Genomic DNA, 27,980 nt, shown 5'->3' on the forward strand with positions numbered 1-27,980 from the left:
AATATTGCACGGACGTAAATGACTGTCAGTCCGAGGCACGGAGCCGAGCTCGATGTCGTTTGCCTAGGTTACCGAACTAGAAACGCCGATCCATCCGCCTGCACTGGCGCGTACAATTACAGCCAAATTGGCCGTATCCAGGACCTCAATCCCACCCAACGTCCTTGTATTAGCGCAAACGGAAATGTGAACAATTTGTGGGGCATTAGCCGAGCTACAATCCCTGTAATTGGCAAGCGGTGAATATGGGAGACGCTGGAATGACCAGTAATTTTCATGGCACCTGGTATGGACGACAGTCTCCAATTATGTTCAGCCTGTGAGCTTTCCTCGTGTATCTATATTAAAGTGAAAGCAGAAGCAAAGTGGGTCCATATATATATGCATGACTTGAGATACCTACACTCGTCTAATGACAGCTACATTTTTTTGCTCGCATGAATTTGTTAGCGAGAGTGCATGGGTATGATCGGTGTGCACTTGTGTGGGAAAGTGTGCGTTTATGCACCTGTATACGTATTTAAAACACACGTGTGTGTACAAGTGGTTATGTAAGTATTTATAATATGCTTTTTCGCATGTAAAAGTCAAGGTGTCCCCTCGCTAAAACGACATCGTGCGACGATCATCTCCACTGGCTGTCCTCATTTAGCGGTGGAAATTCCACATTCCCGTGACGGGTGCCAGTCTCACCATATGATGGCCACCATGCACCAGGTGGGTTGCAGCCTCGTGGTACTTATTTTATCCACCCGAGAGAGTTGATTATGTGTAACTGTTCCCACACACTACAGTGTTGTGGCTAGTCAGAGGGCCGCATGCTCACTATTATACTCTCCTGTTCAGCCCCTTTACGAAGGCCGCTGGGCTCACACACTATGGTAGCAACACCAGCAGCCAGCAGCACCAGCAACAGGAGCAGCAGCACCAGCAACAGGAGCAGCAGCACCAGCAGCCAGCAGCAACAGGAGCAGCAGCACCAGCAACAGGAGCAGCAGGCAACAACAGCCAGCAGCAGTAGCGGCAGGCAGCAGCACCAGCAACAGGAGCAGCAGGCAACAACAGCCAGCAGCACCAGCAGCCAGCAGCACCAGCAACAGGAGCAGCAGGCAACAACAGCCAGCAGCAGTAGCGGCAGACAGCAGCAACAGCCAGAAACCAGCAGCACCAGCTAGTCCTCTGCTGTTAGCGATCATCATCACATCCCATTTGCTGCTGATGCCTCCCTGCCATTACTCTCCATGCTAGTGCCTCCTCCACTCTACGAGTTCATCTTTTTCTCAGTCGCCTTCCGCCACCGTTCCCGTCGACTAACGCTGCTACCGCTTTAGCTTTACCGCTTTAGCTGGAATTCCTTTTCTGACACGACCCCAACATTGCAGTCTCCCTTCCTCAATTATGTATACCATTGTTCAGTCCATCTTTCAAGTTCTTTCTGATGTCTTCATATCGTATTTTTTTCTTAACCTCATTACACCGCGTATGTTTCCTTAAGCGTGTCATTTCCATAGCATGCACACGACATCAAGACATTCCTTATCTCTCTCCAGCACCCGCAAGAACACACCCCCCCCCCCGCCACCTGACTGTCCATTTGAGCCATACTAGCTCCCTAGGTTCTTGAAATTGATCCCAAACTCCCCCCCCCCCCCCCGGGCTTCCAAACAAACAGGAGCTGACTGTGTGCACGGTAGAGACATGGTAAATACAATGTTACTTGAAACCTGAGAGTGAGAGAAAAACAACTACAACAACAGCCTACAGACTCTGCAGGAAAAATGCAATTGGCCAATATCCACAATTGCTCAAATATCGCCGTGCGAATCGCTCATTTCATACGCATTCTATTTCCATGCGTTTGTTTGGTGGCGCACACCTCTAATCCAGCGCAAGCGGAGGAGAGCGTTGGTGGATCGCGCAAATTTTGTGAAACTCCATTCCCATGGGCGTCAAGACGCCGTGCCCTGGCTTGCAGGAGAAGGCAGCGTGTCGCAAATATCCCTTTTGTCCGAGATAGAGTGTCGTTCTCTTGCATGCGTGGGTTTTCGCCGGTTGCTTTGGTTTCCGCCCTCATGTACAAACACTCGCTCGTTAGTCGACATTCAATAGGCCATTTTCTATAAAAAAAATTTAAGAGCCATAAGCAATTCGAAAATAACATTTACTACCCAGGAACAAAAATCGTGTTACATCGTGTTCTCATTTTAACAGCCCCGGAGGAATGATGAGCTGAGTCGACCCCTGAGTGGGATTTGAACTATCGCGATGGCTCCAGCCACGGCACTGTTCAGCGGGGTTGCGACGTTCAAATGGATCGCTCTGCTCTGTGCGCACTCTCCCCTGTGCAAGTCTAATCAACCTTAGATATGTAACTCGATTTTATTGCTCCATTGCATACGCAATGACAACTGACACACACACACAATAGACAAAGATGTCCCCGTATGTGTACCTTAAAGAGTGCTGTTTGTCTGTGTGCCATTCAGGTCAGCACAGCACATAAGGGAGTGGAGGAGAGCCAACGCCACACCGGGCCACCTTTGTCTCCCTAGCGCTGATGTTTTCATGGCACACCAGCTAGCCATTTAAGGTTGAGTCAACCTAGGGGAAGCCCAGGACTGGTTCAGATATCACTCACGGTTGATGTTAACCTCGGCCGGGAATCGGACTCAGGTTGCTGGGTGTGTACCACAATGCGCTAACCTCTGCGCCACTACTCGCCACATGCACACAAACACACACGTACCTGTACTATATAAATATCAAATATACATTTACCAGCTGCAACATGCATGGTTTCTCGAGCATGGCATGAGGGCTAGTGGCACGGACAGAAAATAAATGTGGGTTTTTTTTGCTGGATGAAAATAATGTTGGAATTTTATTTTCCACAAATCTTGTATTTTTTTTTTACACTCACGCAGTAGCAGAACAGATTAACGGTGCACTACAATAATGCCCCTCTAATTGGCTCATTTGACATCAACACGCTCAATCAGAGCCGCACGGTGCTGTTATGGCGCGGTGACCACAGGGCTACAAGGGGCTGCCGAGGTCACCGATAAAGCGCGCCGGCCCGACCGGGCCTGGTGCAGAAGCGCCGTGGTCATAGCGCTGTGCCGCGTCGCCAATTCAATTAACTCATACGTTCATTATGATCGCGTGTGGGGGGTGGGGGTGGGGGGAATCGAACGCTCCTGATTCACGGGCCCGGCAGGCGATGCCGTCCCCATTACGAGCGGCGGAATTTGACAAGGGCACGAAATTGCCAAGAGTTTTGTGGCACACGTGGTCATCCGATGACACTCCGAGGTGGCGGTTGGCGAATCGCATACAGATCGGAGCGACCGTGTTCGCGAGAGCCTTGCCTGCCCCCACATACATTCTTTCACACCGTACGTAGCCAAGCGTGCGAATCGGAGGTGCGGGGGAAAGGCAACAAACTTAACTCAAAAAAGCATATTCTTGGGTCTTTCGGTAAAGTCCCGTAGATAGGTTCAAAGAAAATAAAATAAATTAAAACTATCTACGTGACTTTACCGAAAGACCCAAGAATATGAATCCCTGCAGTCACGAAAGCTTTAAGTCAAAAAAGCAGTTCTAAAGAACGGAGTTTTCAATCTTGTTTTAGAAGTGCAAAGCTGCGGTGACTTCCTAATAACAGAATGAAGAGCGTTCCAGATGGCCGCATACACGCATCTGAAAGTGAGCGATGCAGTGACCGTCTTTGTTCGATGACTAGTAAAAAGAAAATGAAGTTGCCGTGCTTTCAAGTCCATGCTGTCACTAGGTACACAACTCTGGTGATGTCGCAGCAGTGCGATTTATGTACCTCTCAGTACAAAGTCTACTGCGGTGATTCCCCTCGAGTGCAACCCTACCCTGCGGTGAAGTTTAAAGTACATTTTAAAAGACACTGTTCACTAAAACAATGAAACTGAACAACATACACACTGAGCTGCCTCGTCCGTTAACAAAACACCAATTGCAAGAAGATATCGCAACTCAACGAAACAAACGGTGGAGTAGCAATGGAAGAGAGCGAGGGAATGGGTTTGGGGGCCAGGGGGGGGGGGGGGGCGTGGAGGAGGCAGGGGGGGCGTAGGGGGTAGGAATATGAATTTTTAAATCTGATTTGAGGCATAGAGGAAGCTTAAATCGTACACGTGGGACAGGGCTGGAGCACACATCCCGGCCACGTATCTATGAAACGAGAGCTACTCATGTCTCGGTTACATCTTCCTTTAATGAGAAAATGTCAGTGAACTCTGAGTAATAATTAGTACGGTGGGATCACGTAAGCCTCTCTGAGATCGAATGCGCAGTTCACGGGGCCGTAACCTCGTGCCTGTCCTCCACGGGAACAATTACAACGCATTAATGCTCAATAACCCACACCGCGATGTTGCAGGCTTGTTAGCAAAGCAAGCCACAATCGGTGAAAGTTTTATCGGAAGAAGATGGCGAATTAGTCACAGATAAGTCGGTAAAAATTTTAACACGTAGGCTTTCGCGACCATTATTATTCATAATATATGTTTGTGAGTCAGATCGCGTTATTTATAAATGTGTCGTAACCCTCCACCACCCGACACGGCCAAACAGTAAAAAATGTGTCACGTTTTTCAAAGGACAAAATTATTCACTTCTTTAGCCCACCGGTGTGCTGAAGAGAGAATTATTTTGTCCTTTCAAAAACGTGACACGTTTGTTACTGTTTGGCCGTGTCGGGTGGTGGAGGGTTACGACACATTTATAAATAACGCGATCTGACCCAAAAACCTATATTATCAGTTAAAAATTGTTGACGACTTGGCCAATATTACCGTGTGCCCGATTCTGGCCACACCGTTGCAGTCCTGGACTAATTATAAACAACCTGACTGAGCTTGCGGAATGTATCAATCCCACCACTGCTGAATCCAGACTTATTGCGATGCCTGACTGGCGATACGGTGAGTGTTCGATTTGCAAGAGTTTGGATTCACAGTTGGACGTCAACTTAATTTTGTAATAAATAACTCCTCTTATCCGCAAGTGTAATACTCATGACTCATATTATCCACTGGGATTTTCGCACACAGCGTTGAAATGCGGTGTTTTTTCTGGAAGACTTTGCTGTTTTTTCCAGGATTTTTCTGTTGCGTGTAGTCACATTAAGATGTTTCTTGTTCACGTTTTTGTTTTGTTGCGGTTGCACTCGAGTCAAGAGCCACATGGCTCACAGGGTTCTGTACCTAATACATGAAACTGAAACCACAAGTCCACAAAAACTCATCTTACCTGCACCGCTATTCTTCTAGTTATCTGCAATTATCCACATTTTCCCCATTCTACACTGCACAATGGCTTCCTATTATTCACAACGTTTTCACGGATACGAGGAGTCCATCGATAAATTTGATCCTATTATCCGCGATTATCCGCAATTTCTTCTCGCATAGAAATTAAGTCATATCGTGGATAACCCTCGAGATAATAGGAATAAGACGTTGGACCCTGCCACGGGAATGTGGAATTTCCACTGCTCAGGACCAACAATGGTAATGATCCCTGCCCCATTGCTTGTTTGAGCAGGGACATTATTTGATCTTAACTTTGGAGCTTTCGTGACTGCAGGAATTATTCTTTGGTTCTTTCGGTAAAGTCACGTATAAAGAAAAACTAATAAATTAAATAATAGCATACGACGTTTCGATTGCAACACAAGCAATCATCATCAGGTATAATGAAATAGCGACATAAAATCTAACAAAACAATTATAGACAGACATATAAGCAGACAGATATCACCAAGATACACAGAGCGGGCAACACAGGTACAGAGAGGGGTGATTGTCTCTGTGGGGTGGCCTTAAATAGACAGAGGGGGGCGGAGGCAGAGATTATTTGACTTGGGGTAAAGATACTGGAGTGGTTAACAAACTACGCTTTGAATCCGGCCACCTGAGTTGGATTCCCCGCCACAGCTAACATCAGTCGTGAGTGATATCTGAACTCAAGGCTGTAGCCATGGAGTCAACATTGGGGGGGGGAAATCTTCCAGGGGGTCTGGGGTCCCCCCCCCCCAGAAAAATAATCTAAATTAGAAAACTAATTTCCTGCCTAAAATATTTTTAAAAAATCACTAACACATGGGATGGACTTTTTATTTATTTTTAACAATAATGTTTAATAGTGTATTGTATTACATTGCTCTGTTTTTTTCTTTTTTACCATTTCTGTTTCATTGTATGTAATGGCAGAGATTAGGGATTAATATAGTACAACCACAATCATATAAACTGAAATCTATTTTATAGCAATATATTGGGGGGGACATTTTGAGCATATTTGAATATTATAATTACGGCCTTGTCTGAACTGGTCCAAGGCCTCCCCTTCACCAACTCGCACTGACTAGCATGGTGAAGTTTGACCTTCATCCACTATCGGTAGATTGACAAAGAGGCTGTAAATTAGTATTATCATTATTATTTACTCTTTGCTATGACGTTGTCTACACCGATTCACGTCTGCCCATGTGACTGCTCACTTGAAAATTGCATTGTGGGTGTGACGGACGAAACACAAAGAGGAGTCTTTTCATTGAATTCGCCAGCATCGTTAAACTCAATTCCAACGAAATGTAATTTGTTAAAGTAATAAATGAATTAACTTGTATCACTGATCGGTAACTGTTGCCACAATAGTATCACATTCAGTTTGTCTAATGCAATACAGCGATGCATTGTATATATATAATGCATGAATCCCGACGCGTCACCTGTGACGTATGTGGAATTCTTCAGAGGCCAACGTGATATGCCATTAACAAGACCCTTCACGTGTTCAAGGTCAAAACTGTATGTATTACGCACATGTCAAAAACGCTGATTTTGTATTTTTTTTTGCGATTTTGTGCACTTGTAAAAAATAAACAGTCGGGGAGCACATGTCAAGAGCAGAGAGCAGAGCACCATCTTGTGCAGCACCTTTTACAGGTTGCGGCGGCGATGCATTTCTGAAAAACACAGCTCTGTAAGAGGCAAGGGTTGGTGGATCAGACGGAGATTTGTGAAACTCCCAAATGCGTTGGTTGCGACATTGTGATATGACAATTTGACTCATGAATCCTTCCGAGTGGAACTTTGAGTATTATCCCCTCATATGCGCAGGTTTTCTCTGGGCACTCCAATATATATGTTTTTCGAATGTCAAACACTAATTAATATAATTGGTCAGATATCCCAATGAAATAACCGGGAAAGAGACTCAGGAAATTGCTCTTGAACGCACCCGAAATGACGCCTGCCTGGGAGATGGGGTGATGAAATCAGCTCTTGTGCAGATGCTGAGTGTCGATTATTCCATCTCAGGATCCCGAAAGTTGGCGACATTTTGGTGAGGCATTCATGCAGCGGTGAAGTGATCATGGCTGATGGTGATGATGAATTATTAACACATTTTGCACATGTTGAAGAGTACTTTTTATTTCAATATAACTATTCTCTCACTCGTTGGTATCAGTGCTGTTGGCTTTCATCACAACACAATGTACTTGAAAAAAGTGACAACTATATTACTTTACTGTGGAGCATTAGTCAAAAAAAACATAATTACTACTATAATGAGCCAAGAATGTCTGTTTGTGTGTCCCGTGCTTGACGTCATTAATATTCATGAGCGGGTGGATTTTTACACTCACGCAGAAGAAGGAGGAGTGGAAATCAGCGCATCACACCATTCCATGGTCATTAAAACTAGTACCACTTTACACCATTGGAACCTCATTTGCCAGTAAAAAATATGATAATTGTATTTTTACCCTTCTATCTGGCAACAAAACTAACATTTTTTACAAGGAGTATGTTTGCATAGACCACAATACCTGCAGTCATAATGCAAACAAAAAACATAACTCTGTATGCACTGTCCTTGAAGTTGATTGGTCCAATCAACTTCAAGGACAGTGCACATTATCAGAGTTATGTTTTTTGTTTGCATTATGACTGCAGGTATTGTGGTCGATGCAAACATGACTCCTTGTAAAAAAAGGTGTCAGTTTCGTTGCCAGATAGAAGGGTAAAAAAACAATTATAGTACCACTTTGTGAGAAGCCAAGAGTGGTTTTCCTATGGCGTGACATGTCCTTGTCATAGGTAGGAGTGCCAATGCATACAGGAAATGCCAAATTCTTGTGCGAAGACAGTACTTTGTCTTTGACTTGATATACAGTGTACATGGACAAACATATATACATGATAAAATAAAGTTATTTGTCTGTGAGTCAGTCTGTCAATCAATCACATCATTTGCATACACAGGTCAAGCAAGGGCTCGTACTGACCAGAAGCATCCAGCAACCGGTGGCATTGATAATCATCAACCTTTGACCCAAGTAACAAAAAACATGACAAAAAAAATGTTCACCATGCCACTCACATGGGGATTTTAGACATGTTCTACTCTCACCTTCCCGTTCACATGAAACCAAACTAAAGAGCAAGGAAGAACGGTTTTATAAAGTGAAGACATTTTTTGGGTAACATGTATGGGAATAAGGGGTTTGTATATACAACTCATGTTGCACGTGTCCCTGACGGTGCGCAGCGTGATATTTTCGAATGTTTTAAAAACGATTAAACTATAAACAATTTTTTTTACAGGTAAGGCCCAATGAGCTGTCATATAGAACTTTTTCAGAAGCGCCCTGGTCACACGTGATATCTCAACGAAGTGGCTTATCTGCGTGAAAATGATTATCAGCTAAAAACTCTAAACGCGCGTTTCTGTGGAGGGAAACCCCGGAGGACTCAGAGAAAAATCCACGCGACCACGGGGCAAGAGAGAGCGAGAGAACATGCACACTCCAAATATACAGCAGACGTCAGGGTCGGGATCGAACCCACGACCTCTTGTATACCAAGCGACCACGGGGAAAGAGAGAGAGAACATGCTAACTTCTTATTGGTTCTTTCGGTAAAGTCACGTAGAAGGGAAGTAATAAAATAATAAAAATAAAACATAATGAAATAATTCTAAAACCAGCTTAAATAGACGCTCCAAGCGTGGTGGTGTTTCATTTAGACGCTGTCGCCTCGACAGACCTGGTCTTCACCTGAGGACAGCTGCTTGTGTTGTGGCCGAAACGTCGTGAGAATTATTTTATTATGTTTTATTTTTATTATTTTATTACTTCCCTTCTACGTGACTTTACCGAAAGAACCAAGAAGATAAATCCCTGCAGTCACGAAAGCTTTAAATCGAAACATGCTAACTACAAATATACAGCAGACGTCAGGGTCGGGATCGAACCCACGACCTCTTGTATACCAAGCGAGGTAGTTAACATCTCTCTACCGTGGCACCCTGCACTGTAGTAGAAATAATAACAGTGTAATAATTGCGTGTTCTCCCCATGGCCGGGGTGGATTTTTCTTCCGGGTCCTCCGGTTTTGCTTTCACATTTAGCAACATGCGTTTAGAGTATTTGGCCGCTATATATTTCCACTTGATAAGCTACTTCGTTGAGCTGTCATTTGTGAGTAGGTCGTTTCTGAAAAAGAGCTGTATAGCTCAGTGGGTCTTACTTGGTCAAACACAAATAATTTCGTGAAAAAAATAAAAAGCTGTTACTGTTCGTATTGTGTTTGTACAGTTGGACAGGTGAAATTCAAAAGCACCTCTATAGAAGACAAGACAACTGCTGGGACTCCGAATGGTTAAAAAGAGCCCCCTGTAGCTCTCTCTCTCTCTCACAAACAACAAGACAAAGACAAAACTCCCCCGTATAGCCTTAACAAACTGTAGGGGCAAGTGCTGTTAGCGGGCACCTATAAAGGCTGCAACGTTACACGAGGGGGTGGGTGGCCAGCACCACGCCCGACCGCCTTTGTCTCCCCAGTGGCGATGTTTACACCGCACCAGGTACGCATTTGAGGCTGAGTCGACCTAGGGGAGGCCCCGACCTGGTTAAAAAAAAATCGCCACTGGTGTTGGCCGTGAACGGGAATCTAACCCGGGTCGCCGGGTTCATAGCACAGCACACTAACCGCTGCACCACCGCTCCCCGGTCTAAAAAAACACACAAACAAGCGGTCCGTCCTCACACCACAAAGGCCATTCATCACCCCGGCAGCCTGGAAAGCGCAGAGAAACGCTTTGGGAAGCTGAGCATCCTTTACTGCATCGTCGCAACCCCACACCGCCAAACACCAGACGAGAACGCCAATGTGATAGGCAATGCAGGCACTTCACTTGGATACAACGCCTGGTATCCGCCTCGGGAAAATGTCAAAACTGGGTGGTTTTTAACTTTTGCCGACAAAACTGGATCCCAAATGTCAAAACTGGGTGCACCCTGGGTGGCCAAAAACTTGAGTTTTGGACACTCAGGGTGCACCCAGTTTTGACATTTGTCAAATACACTTGATAATTGTATACTAGCACAGTGTGCCAGCACCCCATTCATCCAAACACTTGGTATTTGTATACTGGCACACTGTGCCAGCACCCCATTCATCTAAACACTTGGTATTAGTATGCTGGCACAGTGTGCCAGCACCATATAACTACACACACTTTATATTTGTACGCTGGCACAGTGTGCCAGCACCCCAACGACCAACATTATCTACCGTTGTTCTACTGTAGTAGGTGTAGCATGCAAGCTGGCACACTGTACCAGTATACAAATGGCAAGTTCGTGTATGTTCGCGAGCTGAAAGTGTTACTGTAGTTGCAAGCTGGCACACTGTGCCAGTATACATATGGCAAGTAAGTGTTACTGTAGTAGCGAGCTGGCACACTGTGCCAGTATACAAACGGCAAGTAAGCGAGCTGGCACACTGTGCCAGTATGCAAACGGGAAGTTTGTGGTGCAAGGTATGGAACATGAGCCACGAGAAACATCATTTGGAACGCTCTAAATCTGTGGCGACATATGGATGAATAACGCAAGGACCTAAACGTGTACAAAATGATACATTAAATCGTACACCTTCTTCACCCAGTTTTGACATTTGTCCACATTGAACATCACCCAGTTTTGTCATATCAAAAAGCACCACCCTGTTTTGCCTGTCGTTTTCCAAGACCACCCAGTTTTGACATTTGGGATCCAGTTTTGTCGGCAAAAGTTAAAAACCACCCAGTTTTGACATTTTCCCTATCCGCCTCTGTGTATATCGCTCTGACGTTAGAGCAATAAGTTTCTGGCTCTTAGCACTCGCCCCGGCAGTCCGTGTGGCTTAATGGGAGGTCGCCAATCGTCTCTGTCCGTGTGATGTTGCGGGTACAATACAGCATCACGTATCCTCGACACGCTGGGGACGACTGGGGCAGAGGCAGATATGTGAAAATGACTAATGGATGAACACCCATACAGAATTCCTATGTGGCACCACCGTGCGCATGTAGGTTACGTGGACATAATGCTCGGCCGTGCTTTAAAAGTGAGCGAATGTAGGCGAGATCAAGGTCAGATTTGTGAACATTTAGAGAAAATGACGGCCATGTCACACAGAGATTCTCCACAGGGTGTGGGCGATTATATAACACAGGTCAACACACTTTTTCTGGCATAAGGTATTCCAACGGTTTTAAGGTAATTTTGAGGGTGCTGATTCCAAATCTGGCATCAGTTTTTGTCTATCACATCAGGTTTTTGAGATATCAAATATTGCATTTTCAATAAAAACTGCAGAAGAAAAATATTAAATAAATGTGGATATCTACATAAAATTATATTATAAACACACTATCCTAAAAATACAGCACCATATTTTAACACTAAAGCAGTCACTGACTCGCAACAACTTGCAATCATAAGTGACAGGGTTAATTTCGGGTAAAATCAATGAAAATGGGGTATGCCGATAGCATGAAAATGATGTGATAGAGCAAATCTGAGATCAGATTTGGAATCAGCACCCTGAAATTAGTCTAAAACAGCTGCAAAAGTCCAGGCCAGTGTAATGAGTGAGGATGGGTGGTGTGACGGTCGAATATGCGACGTCGTGCTCTACTAAGGTCCTACTTTTAAATCATACATCTTGTCAGAGCAAGTGCGGTCAGTAGGCATCTATTGGGAGACATGGCAGGTCACACAATACGTGTGGTAAGGCCAACAGCGTGCCCAGATGCCCTTGTCTCTCAGGCAGTGGTGTTGACTCCACGTTTGGTAAATCGCTTTAGGATCACTCAGCTTCGTGGAAGCCCAAGCCAGGTTCAGCTAGGCAATCACTGCTGGTGCTCAGGTGTGACCACGAATTGAACTTGGATCGCCAGGATCATAGGGCAATAACGTAACCACTACAACAAAGACGAAAATCTCCCAACAGACTGTCGGGGCAAGTGCTGTTAGCGGGCACCAATGAAGGCTCGCACGGCACACGAGGGGGTGGGAGGCCAGCACCACAGTGGCGATGTTTTACACACTGCACCCATTTAAGGCAGAATCATCACCGATGTTGGTTGTGAGGAGGAATCTAACGCGGGTGGTCGGTTTTGTAGCCACTTTGTCACCGCTCCCCACCCACACACATACAAGTATTTAGTCATAATAGACTGTTGGGGCGGGTGCCGCTTGCAAACTCCTATTAAGGACAGCACAAGAGGATGGTGTGGCCAGGACCATGCCAGGCCGTCTTTGTCTCCCAAGTGATGATCGTTGCACACTGCAAAAGGCACTGATTTAAAGCTGAGTTGATCTAGGGTAGGCCCAGGACCAGGTCAGATATTTCTCACAACTGATGTCAGTGATGGCTGGGAATGAAACGAAGGTCACCAGGTTTGTAGCACAGTGCACCAAACAACCGTGCCACTGCTTCCCACATTCGCAAAGAGACAAAAACAACCGCCATTCACCATTGGGTGGTGGTGACATCGCCACGGCGCCTGTGCCAGGCTAAGGTCACGTGATTGCACTATAAGGTCACGTGATTGCAAAGAGACTCGCGCGCGCTTAAACACGCACAAACGACGCTCTTACGAAGCACCGAGCGGAATTAAAAATCTTCACGGATGTCCCCTGTAATGGCATCACCTGTGGGCAGCAGAGATGTGTCCATCGTGCTCACTCTGTGTCCAGCGCGCTTTGCTTGTGTTTTATGATCATACATTATCAATGTTTGCTCCAGGCTACTTGTTACTGGCACATTCCCTTTTCCTAGACCTTTGCCCTGACAAAGAATCTCGTACTGACTATAAATCATATGTACTGCACCACATTACATTGAAGATTTCTGCAGTATATTTTATGGGATGCTTTAAGAATTTAAAAATCCCTTTATATTGCGACGTGAATTTTTCGGTCCCGTTATGATCCATTGATTACGACGACGACAAATCTGCAGCACCCTATACAAAACCGAAACTTGAAATGCCACGCATTTTATTGTGCTCGGCAAAGCCCTTTCGTTGGCATTTGATCTCCAAAACAATCATAACACCGTAACTTGAAAGAGATAATCCACTGGAGCATTTGAAATCTAGAACTGCCCCACAGAGGCTTGCAAAATTCCTTCCCATCACAACAAACGTGTAACCACACATATCCACCAAAGAACCCCTCTGGCTCTGAAGGTGTTATCAAAGCATATCACTCGGATAGCACCGTTATGTGAGCATAATTGAAAATTAGATATGGAATGTCTTTTTTTAAAGCAGAAATAACCCTAAAACAAAAGACCCAGACATCCTGCTATGTATTATAATAAATGAGATCATTATCTCATGCTACTGGTGTGTGCGTGTTGTTGTTGGTGGTGGTGAGTACCGGGTGCGGTTTGTAAACATCACCACTGAGGGAGGCAAAGGCGGTCGGGCGTGAGACTGGCCACCCACCCCTTCGTGTACCGTGCCGCCCTTCATAGGTGCTTGCTTATCAGCACTTGGCCCAAAAAGTCTATTGAGGCTATACAGGGCATCCTTGCCTTTGTTTTGTTGTTGTCGTTGAGCACGACGATTGAACACATTTCAGTGGGCAGAAAGTCCAACCTTTAGGCTCAGAGGCCGAGCTATTGAGTGTGCAGGCGGTGCAACTGCACCTAGGCCCATGAGCCAGAGGGGGCCAGGTGCCGGCCTTCCAAGGTTGGAGGGAAATTGGACTGAGGATTTTCAAAGTATGGTATTTCATTCCTTCCAACCAGAGCCAATGTCACCCACACTCGGGTACCCGTGTTTGGGGATAAGTAACGTCTTTGTCAGAAAAGCATCCTCACAAAGGTGGCCTCTGAATTCCACATCCCAACATCTTATCTCGAAGGCACAGAAACCACATTCAACGACCTGCGTACAGTAAGTAGTTTGTTGGGGACAATTTATCATACAAAGGGTTGCCATAGACCTGTGAAAATGTATCCCTACTTGATGTTTGTCATCACGACCTATGTAACCGCGCTTGTGTCACCAAGATCCGTACTGTATAACGTGTGCGATCACAGGACGCCCGTGGAATCGAGCCTAGCAGCTCATTGGGCACTTCCTGCTGAAATAAAGAACATCTATTTGAATCTGTGTAACATCATGTGAGGATATTACACAGGAAAACAAACAGTTCCGTTTATAGCACACACACATTTATTATTACACTGCGTGACAGTACAGGGTGTCCACGATTTTCGGTTTCCTGACTTTGTGTTGGATTTAGGTGTGAGTGTTTGTTATGTTTACGTGTTATGGGTATTACAATTATCAGAATCAAGTAAAACGTGACACACACCGTAGCATAAGATTATCGTTTTTTTTATCGCAAGAACGACGACGACACACTGACTATCTGGAGATGTTTCTGCTGAGTGCTGTAAATTCTGGGAAGGTGTGGGCACGTGTCAGTCGCTCATCATAACTTACGTATTAATATTGGCACATTAAAATTGTACTCAACATGTTTAAGTTGTCATTTCGTTTGAGTCATGTTTTATTCTATAGGGTCACGGTAAAACAGGGTTGGGGACCCTATGGCCTGTGGGCTGGGACATCATACGTGGGGCCTACCACTTCCAAATGGCACCAAACGATATTGATGCATCACTGCAAGCATCTTAGCCATACTAATCGGGTACTGGAGGGGAATGTTTTCGAGGTGGCAAAAACACTGCATTTCTATTTTTAACACGCTCAGTTGGATGAATGGTTCACGGCCATCTTCAGGCTATTATCACTCAGTAAATAACAATGAACACCACTTTGTGTAATTATGACGGTGGTCATCCTATTAACAGTAATGGCCGTCTTTGTGGGAATGTGGAGTTTCCATCACCGGCTGAGGGCCACCAATAAACGCGTGCACTTCTGTACTTTTGTTCGAGTGCAAAACTTTTCCTTGACATTACTGTAAAAAAAATATACCAAAAATTTCTGAGATTACGTTGGCAGTGGTATACATACACAAGTGACCAAAACTCAACACACAAATATCAACAGCACTGCCCTAACGAGACAAAACAATAATAATAAGTGACCTTTTGGTGTAATGGCCCTTCTTCATAGCCTCTCTCTGCTCTATAGTTTCAGGTTTCAAGTTTATTTTATTTAACCATGTGAGAAATCAAGTTACCAGAATACAGTAATTTCATTGCAAAAGTGACCTGGGCCATTGGTCTGCCAGTCAGGGGCGATGATTGCTGTGTATGTCTGTAATCTGAATCGAGTCATTTGTGGGTACTTTAAAAATGTGGCATATTTTAACCTTGACGTTGGCACACAATGGCCTAGTCTTGAGAATGACGTCAGGAGACCTTTAACGTCCCATGGGAAGCGGGCGACGCGTAGTATTATCATGGTTACCTCACCCGCAGTATTAATCAAGGCAGTCGTTGGATTCGAACCGCGAGCATCTGAAATAAGCGGCGAACACGCTACCGCTGGGCCGCGTCACCACTCACGGAGAAGCGGCATTTTCCAAAACGTCGCCTATTATATTTTATTTTCCTCTTTAGGACAATGCTATTGACAAATATATTGGGTTTTTGTAAATTTTACAGCTTCTCTGAGGTGTATTAAAAAAAGTTGCCATTGAATTGCATTTGTAACACATTTAATCGAGCGATGGACATAATGAGTGATTCATCACAGCTCACGACCAACAATCTATTTGCTGACTGGTCGGTAAATGTGCATCCATCTGGTCATAAAAAATATTGGATACACATTGCTGTGCCGGTATTAACACGACGGATGCAACAATACGGCATTGTTACAATTGCAATATGTTTTTTATAGAGCATCCCAATGTAAACCGGGTCTCAAGATGCTGGGCAAAATAAGGGGGACATGCATGCGTATGAGGGGGCGGGGCAGTGAATACAGGGGCTTATCATCGTTTTTTGTTGTCCACGTGACCACGTTGGGAGTAATGACAAGCAGGCAGCGTGGTGAGGGGGCGACTGTCGAACACGAGGCACACAGCAACGCCACTGAGACAACGCCACTGAGACAACGCCACTGAGACAACGACACTGAGACAACACCACTGAGACAACGCCACTGAGACAACGCCACTGCGAGCGAATTCAATACAGTTGGCATTTACGAGCGGCACAATCAATAAAAGCGCGTTTTGTCCATTTCCATTAAATATTAAATAACAAAAAAAAAGGGGGGGAGGGGTTGGGGTTTTTTGTTCCCGAAAATAAGTACCATTGACCAAATGAAAGCTGAGAAATATTGAACAGTGCACGGTGTGACATTTTACTACTGCATTGAATTAACAGCGTCAACCCATCCTGCGAGGACTCCATAGCATTGCCCGCAAGCCAGGGTCGCCGGTAGTCTATTTTATAATTAATAATAATTGACAACACTTTTGTCAGTCCACGGCTGGATGAAGGCCTCTCCACATCACTTGACCGCAGGGGTTGTTTGACCATACTTCACCAAACTGTGTTAGTAGTTATGGGCTGGTAATGTGAGGGGCACAACCCGGTTTTGTATTTCGCCCTGCACTGATGTCATCCGTGGTTGGGAATTGATCTTAGGTTGGCGGATTCAACGTGCAGTGCGCTAACCACTGTGCCACTGCTCGTCTCATTTGGACAACTGTCACCCCATAAAATTGCCCGTCATCTTCTCTCGAGTGGCTGATGTCGATGCAGAGCAACAACTGCAATTTCACATTCAGGTAGTCAAACCAGACAACCACGTCAGGAGCAGCGGAGGGTTATCGCTGTGATGTCTCCGTCGTATTTGTGGATCGGGAAATTGCGTCGCTACACGTTGTACGGTCTGTTCTGGGTGACCACAGTCGCACACTGCTATTGGAGAGTTTTTTTTTTTTCAATTTGTGCATCAGGTATCCGCATCTGCCATGATTTTTGCAGATGCGATTTAAGGTTGACCCACGAGCTCCGTGGAAGATCAAACCCAAGGAGTTCGTAATGATTGAGTAGTTATTGTTACGTGTTAGTGCTGGCATCCCTTAAAACCCTTAACACCGGAATTATATTCCAGTACTTTACGATGACCAAATTATCTTGAATGTGCCCGATCTCGTCAAATCTATGAAGCTAAGTAGGGATCATGCCTGATTAGTACTTTGATACGAGATTGCCTGGGAATTACACTGTATTCCCAGGCAATCTCGTGTCTGAGATGTTATAGACTAGGTGTGCAGGAGATGGCAATACAGAAATTGATTTTGAATCGATCTGCACAGTGCTTGGAGCGGTACCCCCGAGTACACGTGATGGGTTCTCTCCAGGCTCTCCGGTTTACTTCTACATGGAAATCTAACACTTGATAAGTGAAAATAACCAAAAATCTCAACTCAAGATCATCCTGAAAAAAAGTCTCAAAACTCAGCGAGGCTTTGCTACATGAATAAAGGACATTCATTTTTATTATCATTTGATAATTTTTCTTATAAAAGCCCAGCGTTCCGTTTGTCTGTGAACTACATGATAAGAGCCTTTCAGAAGGCCTGAATCAAAAAGTTATGGAAAGTTGGATCAACTTTATACCCCCATATCTGGTGGGGGGGGGGGGGGGGGAGGTCTACTTTCTATAACTTTTTGATCAGGCCTTCTGAAAGGCTCTCATAATTTAGCTGATGGGCAAACGGTCAACCAGAACGCTGGACTTTTAGAATATGAAGAGTGCCAATTTTTCAATTTCACGTTATAATTTTTCCCAAAAATAATAACATTTTAAAGTAGACAAAACACTGACCTATGACCTCGTGACGTCAGATCGTTTCCCAGCCATGGCCAACATCAGTGGGGAGTGCTATCTCAACCGGTCCTGGGCGATAACCAGCTCAAACCAGCGTGGTGAAGTATGGTCAAACAGGCCTCATATCTGGCAAGGTGTGAGAGGCCCTTCATCCAGCAGTGGATTGACAAAGGGCCTTGAAAATAACGCAGTTAACAATAACATAAGGCGTTATAGTGGCCTCTAGTGGCCGAATGGGTCATATAATCCGATTACACGCACCATATATGAATCAAAAGTGTTAATTATTTTGTCGACACAGGTTGTATATTACATACCGATTAAGAGTCACTTCACACTTCCTATCAATGCTGCTCTCGTAGCGTTGCTCCATGAAAATCTGGATTGCTCGGTGGTTCGCATGGAACGGAGGTCAAAACCACTGATACAGAGCGCATCCGATTGGAATCCATTTCACGTGTCACTAAAATCCATCCCTGCTTTTAGAGCGTACTTCAAGGGGCTCAGTGCTATGTCGGTTCCACCGCAATTACTGAAACTCCCAGGTGCCTCCAGTTAGTGCATGTTTGGTTGCTCATATATGATATTAATATGAATGCACTGGCTCGTACAAGTGCACACGTGGCCACGGGGCAAAGCCCACAGAGAACGAGCGTGTATTGAGAAATACGGCCAGGTTAAAAATGTTGATTGCTGCACCGCCTTTGCACAATGTAATGACATGCGCGCAGAGTGAGCGGCCAAACCTATTATTAATTTAAACCCCAAGACGCGTCCGAATGGGAAGACAAGGGAGCGCTCTTCACGAACTAATCAATGCACGTGCAGTTTGACAGAAAATAAGAAAGCGAGTTTGTTTCGAAGACCAGACACACACACACACGATTTGTACACGTGGTTTGTACACGTGGTTAAGCACACAAAGACAAATATCCCCCGTATAGCCTTGACCAGACTGTTGGGGCAAGTGCTGTTGAAGGCCGGCACGGTACATGAGGCGTGATGGCCCATACCACACCCGGCTGCCTTTGTCTCCCCAGTGTCGACGTTTACACACCGCGGCGCATACGCATCTAAGGCTGAGTCGACCTGCTTGTCAAGTGCACCCATGTGTGAATACATACACCAACACAAGCTGAACAAAGAAGGCGTGAAATTTCCAGGGTGCAAACAAAACAGTGTGCCATTACTCGGACGTGACACGTGTCAGAAAAATTGCCGTCTTCGCGGACCAGGCTAGGTCATGTAGGCACGGCAACAATCACCTCAAATTTGGAAGCTCAAAAGCCAGTGTGAAATAAATATTTTGGGCTCCAGAGACCTGCTGCAACACTTGCAAAACAAGATCTACGCCAGCAGCGAAGGCAGGAAACTTGTTGGCCCATGTCTTGTTTGCTGGGACACCGGCAGAGGTAAAGCACAGCCTGATTAGAGTCAGGGACACGCTGACGGATTCCGATGACACAAAAGGATAGGAACGTTTTCGCGGTGCGATAATCAGCACACTGGGCGCTTGCCACCAAGAGGTCACCCACTAGATTCACTCTCTTGGCGCGGCAATTGAAACAACATCGCCGGGCTTTAAGAGACTCGCTTACACCGCAGCTAGTAGGCCGTGTGTGGTGGGGTCAAGTGTGGCTGTTCCCACCTCATCTAAGACGAATTGCCAGCATGTAAACGAAGGCAAAATACCATCTAGAGAAGGGAACTCTGAAGCTTCCTCTAGCAGAGGCCATTTGGCGTGAGCAAGAAACTATCTTTCACCTGATAATTGATAATTGGTTTTTTACCCTTCTATCTGGCAACAAAACTGACACCTTTTTTTACAAGGAGTCATGTTTGCATAGACCACAATACCTGCAGTCATAATGCAAACAAAAAACATAACTCTGTATGCACTGTCCTTGAAGTTGATTGGTCCACACCCGAGACAGCTTTCCTTAGAGCCTAGTCTCACATGGGTTGGACCAGATGACGCCAAAAGGTGTCAGTTTTGTTGCCAGATAGAAGGGTAAAAAAACTATTATCATATTTTTACTGGCAAATGAGGCCCCAATGGTGTAAATACCTTTCACCTGTAAAGGACGGACGACATACTTGACAGCGCTGGCTCACTGAATGCCACCAACCACACACACACACCTTTCCGCTGTACGCAGGGAGCATGCCAAAGAGGCCCTAATTGTACAATCAGCAATGTGATTGCCGACAGGGAACCCACGTGTGTAATCACAGGCACCGGTCCTTTTGAAGCTGGCCACGGGGTCTTTTTAAGCGAGCGAGAGAGAGAGTGGCTGTTGGTACAGAGCACCGCAGAAAACAGAGTCTGGGGAATCTGCGTTTCGTGCTCACGTGAGGCCCCGCTATTTCGAAACTATTTTGGATGACGCGGGGTCAACGGAAGACCGCTCGCAAACACTATCGAGTTCTGCGGAGATTCCAAATAAAATCTCTGTCGACGACCCCACCATTGCTCCGCGCGGCTTTGATCTTCCAAACTAACGGCGCTCCATCAGCCGCTTCAGTTTCATTTATTAGGTATAGCCCTGTGAGCCATTCGGCTCTTGAATCGGGTGCAACCAGAACAGCAACTGGTCGCTGCTGCGCCAACACACCTCGTCCTGCACAAGAGGAGAACGAAAGACAACCCACAGTGGGACTGCGGCCACACACCTCGTCCTGCACAAGTGGAGAACGAAAGACAACCCACAGTGTGACTGCGGCCACCCGAACCAGCCGCATCCTACGCCCGCTCTCCGGCGGACTGTGCAGGATTAGTCGCGCTAACTCGCGAAGCTACCGCACGGCTCGCAGACTTAAACTGGGACGTGTGATTTGCACAGACTTGCCATACGCTCGAGAGAAACGGCCAGCAAACAATCTTCATCTGTCACTGCAGGCGTGTTAGCCGCACCGATTGGATGCTAGGATTTATTTTCGACCTGGAAATACCGTCTTCTTGGTTCTTTCGGTAAAGTCACGTAGAAGAAAAATAATAAAATAATAAAAATAAAACATAATAAAATACTATTCTCACGACGTTTCGGCCACAACGCAAGCAGCCGTCCTCAGGTGAAGAACAGGTCTGTCGGAAAGACAGCGTCTGAATGAAAATACCGTGTTTTAGTATTTTAGCGCAGCCAACTCTGTCACTGCGGTGCCCTCTGTATACCGTCAAACTTTTTCACAGTTCAATCTTAATTATGGAGCTTTCGTGACTGCAGGAATTATTCTTTGGTTCTTTCGGTTAAGTCACGTCTAAAGATAAAATAATAAATTAAAACAAAAGCATATTACGACGTTTCGATTGCAACACAAGCAATCATCATCAGGCAAAAAAAAGAAATAGCAACAAAAATCTAACTAGAAAACTATAGACAGACATACAAGCAGACAGACATCACAAGGACACACAGAGAGAGGACACATATCGGCACAAAGAGAGGGGTCGTTTCTGTGACGGTCCCTTAAATATAGAGAGGGGGGCAGGGACGGAGAGAGGGAGGGGGCAGAGAAAATTAGCATATCAATGAGTGGACGGCAAAGTGCTGCTGCTGCGCGAGTAAGATGACGACGTGGCACGGCACGCAAGCTTGTAAATTAGGAGAAAGGCACACTAAAATTAAATAACCTCGCAAAATATCGAAATGTGATGCAATACAACACAGAGAGTCGGTCAACACACAATTAACGCATAGCCTGGTTGATTACGTATCTCAAAGATTGCTAAGTTAGAATTTAAGTGTGAAACCTCCAAAGAGAGGACACATGCAGAGAGAACAAATAGCCAGAGAGAGAAAAAAGATGAGCTTAAAACTTCCCCTAATTTTTCTCTGCCCCCTCCCTCTCTCCGTCCCTGCCCCCCTCTCTATATTTAAGGGACCGTCACAGAAACGACCCCTCTCTTTGTGCCGATATGTGTCCTCTCTCTGTGTGTCCTTGTGATGTCTGTCTGCTTGTATGTCTGTCTATAGTTTTCTAGTTAGATTTTTGTTGCTATTTCTTTTTTTGCCTGATGATTGGTTGTGTTGCAATCGAAACATCGTAATATGCTTTTGTTTTAATTTATTATTTTATCTTTAGACGTGACTTAACCGAAAGAACCAAAGAATAATTCCTGCAGTCACGAAAGCTCCATAATTAAGATTGAACCACTTCTACGGGGAAGTTTTAAGCTCATCTTTTTTCTCTCTCTGGCTATTTGTTCTCTCTGCATGTGTCCTTTCTTTGGAGGTTTCACACTTAAATTCTAACTTAGCAATCTTTGAGATACGTAATCAACCGGGCTATGCGTTAATTGTGTGTTGACCGACTCTCTGTGTTGTATTGCATCACATTTCGATATTTTGCGAGATTATTTAATTTTAGTGTGCCTTTCTCCTAATTTACAAGCTTGCGTGCCGTGCCACGTCGTCATCTTACTCGCGCAGCAGCAGCACTTTGCCGTCCACTCATTGATATGCTAATTTTCTCTGCCCCCTCCCTCTCTCCGTCCCTGCCCCCCTCTCTATATTTAAGGGACCGTCACAGAAACGACCCCTCTCTTTGTGCCGATATGTGTCCTCTCTCTGTGTGTCCTTGTGATGTCTGTCTGCTTGTATGTCTGTCTATAGTTTTCTAGTTAGATTTTTGTTGCTATTTCTTTTTTTTGCCTGATGATGATTGCTTGTGTTGCAATCGAAACGTCGTAATATGCTTTTGTTTTAATTTATTATTTTATCTTTAGACGTGACTTAACCGAAAGAACCAAAGAATTTTTCACAGTTATTGCATCATTGGACAACAAAAATAGTCCTTTCGTTTACAGTACATGGAACTTGCTTGAATGCCTCAGCATCTCAAAGCGCCGTATGTCACATTTTATTTCTAATAATTTCAAGGGCAACCCCCCCCCCCCCCCGTGGCAGCTATCCCTGTGCGGCACAAAATGACTGAGCACCGGCCTGTAGGTGGGCATTAGTATGCCAGTAGGGGGCGATGATTGCCCTGTCTAATCCCAATTGAGATACGTGTGTTAACGCGTATAGTGTGTGGCCCACCAAAGCCATCTGTTCGTGTTATTCGGCCGTCAGTAAGGAAAGTGGTTACCCCACCGCTGGCGTCAAGGTGTTGAGATTGGCGAGGGGTACGCAGGGCTCACCTTCCTGTAGACCAGCATGTTGGGCGACTCTTCGTGGAGTCCTCCGCTCTCGCGGGGGGGCGGCCCCCCTTGCGACGACTGAGCCGCTGACTCCAACACCTGCGCCATGACGCACGTCCTGGTGCCGACAACGCACAAGCAGAGGCGTGAGCGCGCTGCAAATGTGTCCATGGTTCGTGTGACCTCGCCACCGTTCAATCCCACCAAGGCGAGCTCCAGCCGTCCTGTCCGCGTCACTCCGTCATCAGCACCCACTAAACCAATTGTACTGAAGTGTCATCATTGCAGACGTACGCTTACAGCCATTTCTTATCGAGCGACAATGTGGATGAGTGTCTCGCCCAATACCATGCGGGTAGTGGGTTGTTTATTTGACCATACTTCAACGTGCTGGTTTGTAAGTGTTGGTGATGGCGGGGACATGGATGTTGAAGCTAGGTTTGCCACATTGTGCGGTTGGAAGGAATTCCTTTGTTGTACAATACCACGATCAGGTACCAGGATTGTGTTGAACTTAATATTTTGTGTTATGATTGTTAATAAATAGAAATATTCATCCATTTAAAATGACATTTATAAATTGAAATAAGATTGACAAAACATAATTGATGAATGTTCAGAGATTCCACCTGTAATTTTAAACAAAAAAAGTCCTCAATTAATTTGCACGCATGAATTGGACATTTGTTCAATTCAATTAAATAACTCTGATTTGTTTAAATAAATATAATAATTCTGTGTGTCCTGGCTTTGGGGCCACTGTGTAGATTGTCTTTGCCTCTCTGCACATCGTCATCTTAGGTTGCCCCCAACAGAAAATCAAAATCGCCCGTCTATTTTGTAGCATAACCTTGGCCCGTTGACTTCCAAATCATATCAGACACGTGCAATAATACAAACTGAATGATTCATAAAGGTGTCCAACTGGTTATGTCATTCACTTTTAAAAAGCATTCCATAAATTATGTACTCTTTAAAAAAACACATCACATTAGAAGGTTACTCCAATTATGGGGTCCCCCCCCCCACCACAAATGAGTGAGCAAGTGGAGGGCCTGCCCTTTGCAGTTGTGTGCAATCACAGATAAAAACAAAAAAATACATTTTACAATAACAGCCGCCTTCATCATCAGCAGCCAAGATATATCCACTACTGGATGAAGGCATCCCAAAGTCATTGGCATAACTTTCATATTGTCAACGTCGTTATATAGTCAAACAATGCAAATGCAGTTCGGGAAAGAAAAAACTACACACTTTGAGTCAATTCTCTTTTTAACTGGGCCCAATCATGTAGTGACCACTCCATTGCCATCCAATAGGTCCTACCTGTTAATGATTCTAATCAGTTCGACTCAATGTTCGAATATCCGCTTGAGTAGGGGGTGATATTCAATTTGAAATAAAAACTTAAACCGGCGTCCTGAGTTCGATTCCTGGCCACTGCTACCATCAGTGACCTCCCCGCCCCACTCCCCAGATTCTTCACCAATCCGCCCCTGAACAGCGTGATATATGGTCAAACATCCCCCATGACAGGCACGACATGAGGAGGCCATCATCATCAAGCAGTGGATTGACACAGGGTTGTAAATTATTTAGATTATCATTTTATTTTGAAATAAGTTACATGACCGTTGCCTGTGGATAGAAATCACGATTTCAGCCGGGTGACGTTTTGCTAATTATTGAGTGACTCGGGATGCGATTTCTTGATGGAAATGTTTTCAAACATCAATTAGGGTATTGCAGAAATTATTTCTTGCAGTTTATTTATATTTGCATCCTGTAATTCAAGAAAGTTGTGAACACTCTGAAATTTAGAATCACGCTTTATAATTCAAAGCCATCATTTCAAAATGTATCCGTGGCTCAAACAAGCGCTGTGTATTGGTGGTAGCACTCCACATTCCGATGGAGGGAGCCAGACTATGCCATGTCCTGTCCATGTTAAACCTTAGAGCACCTCTTACTAAAATGATCGACTGTTAGAGGTGGAAATATTCACTATCCCGTACTCGAATCCCACGACGATCCGACTCGACATCTGTGAAAAAGAGCCATGTAGCTCATCTGATTCCTCCAGTATAAATAAATATTCAGATTTTGAAATATTCTGACTTGAACGAATCGTTATTTATTCCTTTTCTGACGGTAGCGCGTCCAAAAGGGTAACCTTTAACACACGACATCACTGTACGGTACACGAATTGCGGGCCAGGATTCCTGACTCACGCGATTATCACGGTTGTTTACGTACAGTGCGAAAGAAGTTCAATATACATACACAGTATGCACGTTATCGTGAGCTGGGGAATGTGCTTTAATCTGATTCGTTGCATTTTCCCACCCTAGGTTCACAACAGAGTTTAATCTGTTTCCAATTATCGATTTTTTTTTAAAGGGGGGATCCATTTATAGATACATCATTGATTTATGATCCTCTTACTACTACAGTACCCTCTAAGCAGACAAAATGCCTCCACTTATCTGACCACAAAAAATATAAAAGTATTTTGCACACATCCCATCAGCCATACGGCATTCATTTTTCTGAAGAGCTGATTGAAATATATGAAATCTACGACTCCACATCTTAGAGAGGAGAGCACTAAGATATGTAGGTGTGTGTTCAGGTTGGTGGGAGACATGTAGAGATGCTGTGAAATAAAGATTTTCTCTATCATTTCTGGTTTTTCAATGGGGCATATATGCATGAATCACCGTGTATATACACATATTACCGTTTTGATATAGGGTCCTAATTTTAGAAAAATTGAGAGTAATATGATTAAGGTTGATCGTGAAAACAGAATGAAATACCACTTTAGCCGAATTAGATTTGTTGAAAAATTCCGTTTTAAGCAAGGTCGGTTTTACACAGTGCACTATAAGTATCTAATAAAACACACACACAAACACACACCAATGCATGTTGTTGTGGTGCACTATACTTGCGATCCAGAGGTTTGATTTCTCGGCGTGACATTTGAAACCTTGGCGCATGTTTCTTAAATCCCTCCGCCTTTCTCCTCTCAGCGATGTTCATCGGTTAGTTGCTTGGAAGATCACGCATGGAGAGGTAAAATGTGGGTAACCTCTCGCTAGCGTGAAAGAGTAGGCGAAATCTTCTCGAGTGTCAAGTAAAAATTTTTTTAATTAAATACGAGCCGTCTTTCTGGCACAAATCTGCCACTCAAAGCGTCATCACATTTACTATAAGCCCTTCCGCAGGCAGTAGCTTGTGCCGGCAATTGCAGGGCTGTGCCTCTGCATACATCAGATGTCCCTACCTCATCAACAACGAAGCACTGCCACAGAACTGAAATTATCCTATTATATCGTGGAACAGGGGTGCACCGCGCTATGAACTCGGCGACCTGAGTTCGATTCCTAGCCGTACCAATAAGCGGGGACCGTCCCCTCCCATTTCACCAAGCCACGCTGACGACCAACGTGGTGAAGTATGATCAAACAATTCCCGAGATTTGAAGCGGCGCGTGGGGGAATTCCATCCAGCGGTGGATTAACAAAGAGCTGTGCAAGCAAAATAAAACAGATAAATTATTGGCACTCTCACCTGCTGTGGCTGATGATCGGCACCCCTGCTCCGTACGCCGGCTCTTGCGTACACTGGAAGTTTTGCACGGAGGATTGTATTTTATAATTAAATCCGTCCGGTCTATATTCGTGATGCTTCCGAGTCGCTCCGGGTGAAGGTCAGCTGCAGGAACGGCATAGGAAAGGAATCCATACGACACGACGCATCCTTTCAGTTGCCGATGTGTGTTTGATGCATACTGAGCCTTATCCACTGTTCACCGAAGTGTTACGCTGTTGAACGCTGCTGCTTGCCGTTGCTTTTGTTGTTGGTGTTATTGCTGTTTATTATGATGATGATGCTGTTACTGACGCAGCTGCTACTGCTGATGATGTTTAAGATACTGCTGCTGGTGCTGCTAATAATGATTATGGTGGTGCTACTGTTGATGCTATTACTTATGCTGCTGCCACTGATGTTTTTGCCCTTGCTAATACTGCTGCTACTGATGCTCCTGCTGCTACTGATGCTCCTGCTGCTGCTGCTGCCGCCGCTACTGAAGATGTTGGTGTTTCTGTTGATACCGCTGCTGATGTTAATGTTCAATACGCTCTCAGCTTGCTGCTAGTGCCGGTGGCAGCTGTTGGCGACTGCGCTATTATTATTGCTCCTGTTTCTGCTGATAATATTACTGTCTAAACAACTGCCTCTATAAGTCGGCTTCCTTGTATATATTATCCCAGCGGGGCGCGTTACGCGCTCACTGTCGTCTGTGCCACCATCCTATGGACGCGGTGGTGCATCGTTGCCGAGTGGTCGGTGGCGAGGAGAGTGCGTGCACATCATTGCTCGGGGAGAGTTAAAGAGGTCTCCGGCCGTGATTGCACCAACAGAGGCGTTCACAAGTGCACGCCAGGTCCTTGTGACGACTGAAGCGGCAGCGTGCGGGGAGGTGGCGGAGGGGGCGGTGGGGAGAAGGAGGGGAAGGGGAGGGCAGGCATGGGAGGGAGAGACGCAATGTGAAGAAGGGATGCTAACGTGGGGAACTGAGACCCGGGGACTTGATTTTACTCGACATTTGTGGGAAAAGAGCTGGGTAGCTCCTGGGATTCATCCAGTATAAATATTCTGATTTTGATTGTCTCG

The 27,980-nt window shown here is 45.1% G+C and overlaps 1 protein-coding gene across 3 annotated transcripts in view; it reads right to left on the reverse strand.

The window, feature by feature from the left end:
• The window catches only part of LOC133341391 (regulator of G-protein signaling 7-like), a 144,451-nt gene extending 116,705 nt beyond the window's left edge, over positions 1–27,746 (reverse strand). For all 3 annotated transcript variants that reach the window (XM_061549957.1, XM_061549958.1, XM_061549956.1), the window contains exons 1-2: positions 26,874–27,746; positions 23,294–23,411 (exon numbers count right to left, since the gene is read on the reverse strand). In XM_061549957.1, coding sequence (XP_061405941.1) covers positions 23,294–23,401 — 108 coding nt within the window. In that variant the 5' untranslated portion in view covers positions 23,402–23,411; positions 26,874–27,746. The remainder of the gene's footprint in view (positions 1–23,293; positions 23,412–26,873) is intronic.
• Positions 27,747–27,980: the final 234 nt, after the last annotated feature.

This window comes from Lethenteron reissneri, chromosome 11, assembly GCF_015708825.2.
Source record: "Lethenteron reissneri isolate LAM-NWPU_2019-01 chromosome 11, ASM1570882v1, whole genome shotgun sequence".
Taxonomy (NCBI): Eukaryota; Metazoa; Chordata; class Hyperoartia; order Petromyzontiformes; family Petromyzontidae; genus Lethenteron; species Lethenteron reissneri.